This window comes from Rhagoletis zephyria, unplaced genomic scaffold (genome assembly GCF_001687245.7).
Source record: "Rhagoletis zephyria isolate East Lansing unplaced genomic scaffold, Rhagoletis_zephyria_1.1 Rzeph_scaffold_00996, whole genome shotgun sequence".
NCBI lineage: Eukaryota > Metazoa > Arthropoda > Insecta > Diptera > Tephritidae > Rhagoletis > Rhagoletis zephyria.
The window spans coordinates 15,211-21,520 of NW_016158080.1; the positions used below are offsets into that span (position 1 = coordinate 15,211).

At 35.6% G+C, this 6,310-nt stretch overlaps 1 protein-coding gene across 1 annotated transcript; it reads right to left on the reverse strand.

The window, feature by feature from the left end:
• Positions 1-3,290: 3,290 nt before the first annotated feature.
• On the reverse strand, positions 3,291-3,839 carry Cpr65Au (Cuticular protein 65Au). Its single transcript, XM_017615288.1, has 2 exons — positions 3,598-3,839; positions 3,291-3,510 (listed from the first exon to the last, which is right to left on the reverse strand). Exons 1-2 carry the CDS (start codon positions 3,738-3,740, stop codon positions 3,330-3,332), a joined length of 324 nt encoding a protein of 107 aa, XP_017470777.1. The 5' UTR covers positions 3,741-3,839; the 3' UTR covers positions 3,291-3,329.
• Positions 3,840-6,310: the final 2,471 nt, after the last annotated feature.

Consider the following 6,310-nt stretch of genomic DNA (forward strand, 5'->3'; position numbering starts at 1 on the left):
ACTTTGGCAATTTTTTCTGAACTAACGAGTGCTATAAAAACATATCAAACTAGTTAAGCGCAGCAAAGAAAAACCAATAAAACACGTAAGTTGTGCTTGCGAATTAAAAAAAAATATTTTCATAACTCACACATGCTCTTCTGTGAAAATCAGTAATTAGTATACCGCTACGCAAATCTTTTCTATTGTTTCCATACAAATTTTCATATACATATTTATTTCTATGCAGAATAAAATTTAAAACAACTGATTTGAAGTCGTTTTTTTCTTTCGATATAAGTTTAACCCTCATTAGTACCTTAAATTTCAAACCAAATTTGTGCGAAACTTAACGGTTTTTAGTTAAAAAAAAATGTATGCAGCTGATTCACTGAAAATTGTTTTTTGCTTTAACACAAATTAAATATAAAGTTTATTTTGAGGATCTTTGCATATAAACATGTTGCACATTTTACAATTGGCGAATTGTTTGTGTGTTTTAATGTCATACTGGCATAAAAACATCGCCGACGTTTACATGTTGGGTGAGAAGTGCTGGTCCCAGTGCTCAGTGTTTGTTAAACGACCTATGCGGCGTTGCTTCGACTGTGAATTATTCCTCCTGAGTCCCACAGAAAATTTAAAGTTTCTCTCTTATCTGAGGACAGGGTCACTTATGACTCCTGGGACCAATCGGTAACATTAGCCAAAAATTATTCCAATTCCAAGGTAAAACTCCATGGAAAATAAAATTTTAAAATATTGGATTCATCAGACCCAAGGCAACTGAGCTAATCGGATTAAAAATTTAAAAAGGGTAAATACCCTCCTTCATAATTCATGCATCAGAGGGTTAAGAAATTGCACGTTGGCACGTTTAGCAATCTCTACTTATATCCAAGCATTTTTACACTTTTGCTCTGAGAACAAAATCGAAAATAGGAAGATTATCTAGACTGGATATTCATGGGCTAAGACATATGTATGCGTGTACATATGTGTATGTAAGTTTGAACTAACCAAACTAGGCTCTATTTTATTTTGTTATATATGGTATAAATTAAGAATTGAGTCAAATACAGAATGTTAAAAAATAGACTTCTTTTATTTTGGACTTATGTTTATGGAGTGTGAATGAAGCATGTGTAAACGATGAATGCATTATGAATTTGTGAATTTATGTTATTTAGCTAAGCATAAATATAAGTAATGGTCTTTATTGGTTTCATTAGCATTTAGTGTTGTTTCCTTTTGCGTCATTTATTAGTTATTTGCTTATGGTTAACGTTAGAAGAATATTCATTGCGGCTCTGACGTAGACAGCAACATTAATAGGCGTTTATATTAACATAATTGTTTATATTTAAGCTCTATTTTTAAACATTAAAAAAAGCTTTTATTCGGTTAAAAGTTCGAGTATCCAAGCTGCTATTTTGATTAGAGCTTAACTCGTTGTTATCTGGCTTAAGGCAGTACAAAATCTTGTGACTATGCAAATTTCCTGTGCAAAAAACCAAACAACAAAATCAGTGTTAAACAGCAAATCAATGCGGGAAGAAAACTGCGCTCAGACTAAATTTATTTCGTTGTATTATGTTATGTTCCTTTTTGAAATGCGTAGCACCGTCAACAAAAAAAAAATGCCAAAAATTAGTGGTGAGCCTTACCGACTTTATTATATTCAAATTTACGAACTTTTTTAACAAATTTTACGGGGTAAAAATCTCGAGAAAATTATCCTACGAATTTGTGTAGTTATAATAAATTAGGTTGTCGAATAGGGAATCAATTTCCAAGCACCAGAGCAAATGATAAACCACACCGCACTAAGGGCAATCGCTATAAAATATGTTTGTGCCTGATAAACTCCAAATTCCCCTTGTCTATGCAGCTCTGACAAAACTCTTAGGTGGAATATCCCCACGCTTGCGATGTATGCCCGTAATACCGTGTCCAATTATTACTTCAACTACCAGTCTTAGGAACCTGCAAGGCAATGAAAAGACGGATGAACTGACGAAGAAAAGTATGGCCCGACTGCAACAGGATAAAGACCTTGAACCTGCTTAGCAAATTAAGGCCAGAGGTATTCAGAATTGTAGCAACCATCACGAAGAACTGGCCAATAGGCAAACATGTGGCAAAAATAGGTCAATCCCATAATAGGATAAAAATGGCACAACAACACGCTAATTGTGTCCTTTACAGCGGCTATGAAGCAATGCAACCAACCAACCAATCTTAGAGAGGAGTGGCCAGGCCAAGGAGTATGCAAGTTTTGGATCGCTGTTCATTGAATTTTTGTCAGATGTGCTTAGGTGTCTGACTGGAGGATTCCATGAAAATCACTTTATACTTATACTTTCAGGACGTTAAGTAGAATTTTCCTTGGATATTTTTCTTAGATCTTTTGGAATTAAAGTGAGATTAGATCGTAAGAGGCCACTCTGTAAGGGCAGAGGCTATGAGCCACATAGCAATTTTCTTTGTTGTTGTCAATTCTGCCCGAAAAAGGTACAGTGCTGGAAATTTTCCACCTCACAACTCTACAATCAGATGAAACAAAGGGTATGCGCAACGAAATGAAGCCCTATTATATGAGTTTTGAATAGTTAGCGCCCTGTTAAATAAGCTCCTTTGGCCGTTCACGGTCAACTGGCGCCCAACTTTGCCTATCAGAATTTTCGCCGAATGGTTGCCAAGCCGACTATAAGCTAATCTGTAAACTGTCAAGAATCGTTCACAGTTTGCTAGGGGAATTCTGTTTTCAGGTGAGATAACTTCAAGGGCGCCCTGCATAGCCATTTTATTTTTCATGTGGTTTTCTCCAATATTACTTGACTCTGGGAACCAAATTATTTTGATTTAGAAGCAATTCGAGGTGGTGATAAAGAGAGGGATATCAGGAGTTTTTCGACTAGTTTCGACCATACCACAGGCAAACCCACAAGCATTGATTGTTGTCAGAGTAGATATTTATCCTTATAATTTGGTGCAAAACCAGCCGACTATCTCTTATATAGCAACCACCCTGGCCTGAACTACGCTGTAGAGATTCGTTTTATGGAGAGGTTTTGAAATTAGTTAGAGAGTGTATTTGGCGCCAACAAAAAATACAGCTACAGGTGAAAATACAAAATCTAGCAAAATTCAAAAGACTTAAGGCACGAACTTGCTTTCCCTCTTTCATCCCAATCACCACGAAAGTAATCTGATAACTTAATTATTTTAAAATTTGCTTGCAATTTATTATTTATTTAATTTGAATATACATATTTACTAAAAAAAAGTTTTTAACACAATTACTGGCGGCAGTTTCGCTTTTAGCACTAAGTAACACTAAACAATATTTAGCTGACTAGTTTAATTGAGGGATGATAGCCGAGCTCATCGGCGGTGAAAACGATTTCGAATCGCTTGCCTTCTGGTGAGGTCCAAGAGGTGCTACCCTGCACAACGATAGCCGCATTATCATCAATGGTCTTCAGTTCACCTTGCTCGGTGCGTGAAATGCCATTGCTGGTGTCGAAGCTGCAAATGAAATGTAAGACAATTTTTAGTTTTTTTTTTGCTAATACTTTCTAACATTCAACATCTCCACCATTCACCAATACTTACGCAAAGGAGTACTTATCAACGCCATTGTTTTCAGTTTCCAGGCGCAGAGTTTCTGCTTTCTCATCCGTTTCATCTGGACGTGGCGCAGCCAAGCAGACAGTGGCGAAGCAAGCAACGAACAACAACACGATTTCGTATTTCATTTTCGAAGTAAAATTATTGTTAAATTTTTAAATTCCGAAAAAGTGTGTAACTGTAAAATTACTGTAATCCTTGTGGCTGTAAGTGACTCTTTGTAAGCGTTGACTTTACTGATATTTCACAAGCGCATGCAGAGCCTTTTATACCAACTGAATGCTTGAAAAGATGCGCTACACTTATTTTACGATTACTTCAGCGATCTTTACTTTTTTTTTTTGGTGGGTACCCATACCCAATATATTGTAGGCAGGTAGTGTGTAAAAAAAAAAATGAAACAAACAAATTTAAAATGTCCTCATCGCAAAAAAATGCAGCTAAATATATGAATGTACGTACATTATTGCGTAGCCGACCGCACGGCCGGCCGTTAAGTGTAGCTACAAATGTACAAAGCGGCCAAGCTTTGCGTCGCCACTCCTGCCACACCATCATCTACCAATTGTCAAAAACTCTTTTAATTACACATTAACACAATAATATTTTTTTCTCATTTTTTTTTTTTGCTTAATTTTTCTACGCTTGTGACCAAAAGTGATTTATTTGTTCGCATCACTTCGCCTTAAGTGCGTTTTTTTTTCTGACAGTAATTTAAGTAATTTCCCCACGCGTTTTTTTTTCTTTGCAAGTCTTGTGTTGGCATCTACCAAAATTTCTCGGTCCGGCTTCTATTCAACAAAAGCATTTCAAAAATTAATTATTACTTATTATTGAATGTTCTATTCGTAATATATTAATTAGTGTACCAGCGCAAATTCCAATATATAAGAAAGCAGTATATTGATGTGTGCATATTCAAAAAACTTGTACGTTTATACCGCTGCTTTTATATATTTCAAGTTGGCGTATTTCTTAGTCACTGTCGCTAATTTCTTTGTAGCGAAAACAGTAAAAATGTGTCATGTTAAATTTCTTTCGATTTTTTTTATTTTATTTTTATTGACAAATCGTTGACTTGACTTTGTATAAGTAACTGTAATTTGTAAAATACCTTCTAAGTGAATTGTGATTTATTACTTAACCATAGCGACATTCACTTGAAAGAAGTGAAATACAAACAAACAACACATATTTTGGTACTCTTAGTTTATTGCCTCAAATCCGCATTTGCCAAAGCTACAACAAATTTATTTTTATATATAAATCATGAAGTGTTGTGGAAAGATTTAGTTGTGCTTCTCTGTTAGACTATTGCAGGTTGCGCGAAAGGTTTAGGCAGATTTATTATTTTGAAAGGAGTTTATTTGGAAAGTTTGCCATAGAAAAATATAGGATTTAAAAGGCGGAAAGTGCTGGAGGAAGAGACGAAATTGGCTTTGCCAATTATAATTTACGGCATCAAATTGTGGTTACTACATCCATAAATTCCACTCCGATCCTACGTAAACCTGCATTACCCATCAGACCATTCGATAAACAATATCAAGCCGTATTGCAGCGGAGCCTAAGCAGATCCCTTAACCGTCTCTGGTGCATACTTCCGCTGAGTTGACATGAGGCCTTTCTCTTCAGATGTAGAGTACTTCACATACAGTCGACTTTCCTCGGTCCCAACTGAGAGTGCGTTGTTTGCTCATCCGAAACGCAGTTTCCCCAGGATTACCGTGGTATGGCAACTAAACGTGAGCGAGCGCAAGGCAGTGTTTGCCTCTTGGCTATCTAACTACATAAGTATTTATTTTCCTAGACGACGTCGCGAAAATGCGCAACCAACCTAGTGCTTCCTTAATAAAATCTATCTCTAAGAGCACTTCTATCTGATTACAGAAAAGTTCTGAGATTTCCTTGGGCATTTTGAGGACTTTTTCGAGAACTTTTTTGTGATTTTTATGATTTCTGACATTGCCTCTTTTGAATTCCTTAAAAATAAAAATCAAGCGCTTATCCAGGTTTTTATTAGTATCGATATAGCTATAATATAAAAATGGAAATATTTCTCCATATCGTTGCCTTAATATAGAAAGGCCCTATCTGACATCGTCGCTGATTTACAAAAAGTCGTAACTAACTAAAAATCGAAAATTTACGTTTTAATTGATTATGATGCATTTGATCGAATTATGTGGCCTCACATCGTTTTATGCAATAAAAGATTTTAGTTAGTTACGGCTTTGTGCATTTCAGCGACGATGTTAGATAGGGCCTTTCTATATTAAGGCAACGATATACTTTGCTATTCAAATGTGTACGATGCCTTTCTTGATCTACAGAATTTTCTCAATACATTTGTGTATAATTTTAATACTTAAATCAGGAGTCTGCTCTTCATATTAAGTAAGACAGAAACAGTATAATTTATAAGGGGCGTTAAATGGAGGCTATAGGTTATTTTTCAATTCAAGTTCAATTCTTCTGATCTTACAATCGCTTTACAACTAAATAGATAGAGCATATATTTTGTGTTTTTATACCCGAGCGCACTTGTGCACAAGGGTATTATAACTTTGTTCACATAACGGTTGTTTGTAACAGGCAAAACGAATCGAGATAGATATAGACAAATGTATACATAAATGATCAGAATGAAAAGAGAAATCGATTAAGCGGTGACTGTCTGTCCGTCCGTCCGTCCGTC

What these genes read in the sequence shown, in the direction of transcription:
- Cpr65Au (XM_017615288.1), bottom strand. Translation starts at nt 3,740, where the DNA reads ATGAAATACGAAATCGTGTTGTTGTTCGTTGCTTGCTTCGCCACTGTC. An exon ending in GTTGATAAGTACTCCTTTGC is followed by an intron (nt 3,511 to 3,597) that starts GTAAGTATTGGT and finishes TTTCATTTGCAG; the next exon opens with CTTCGACACCAGCAATGGCA.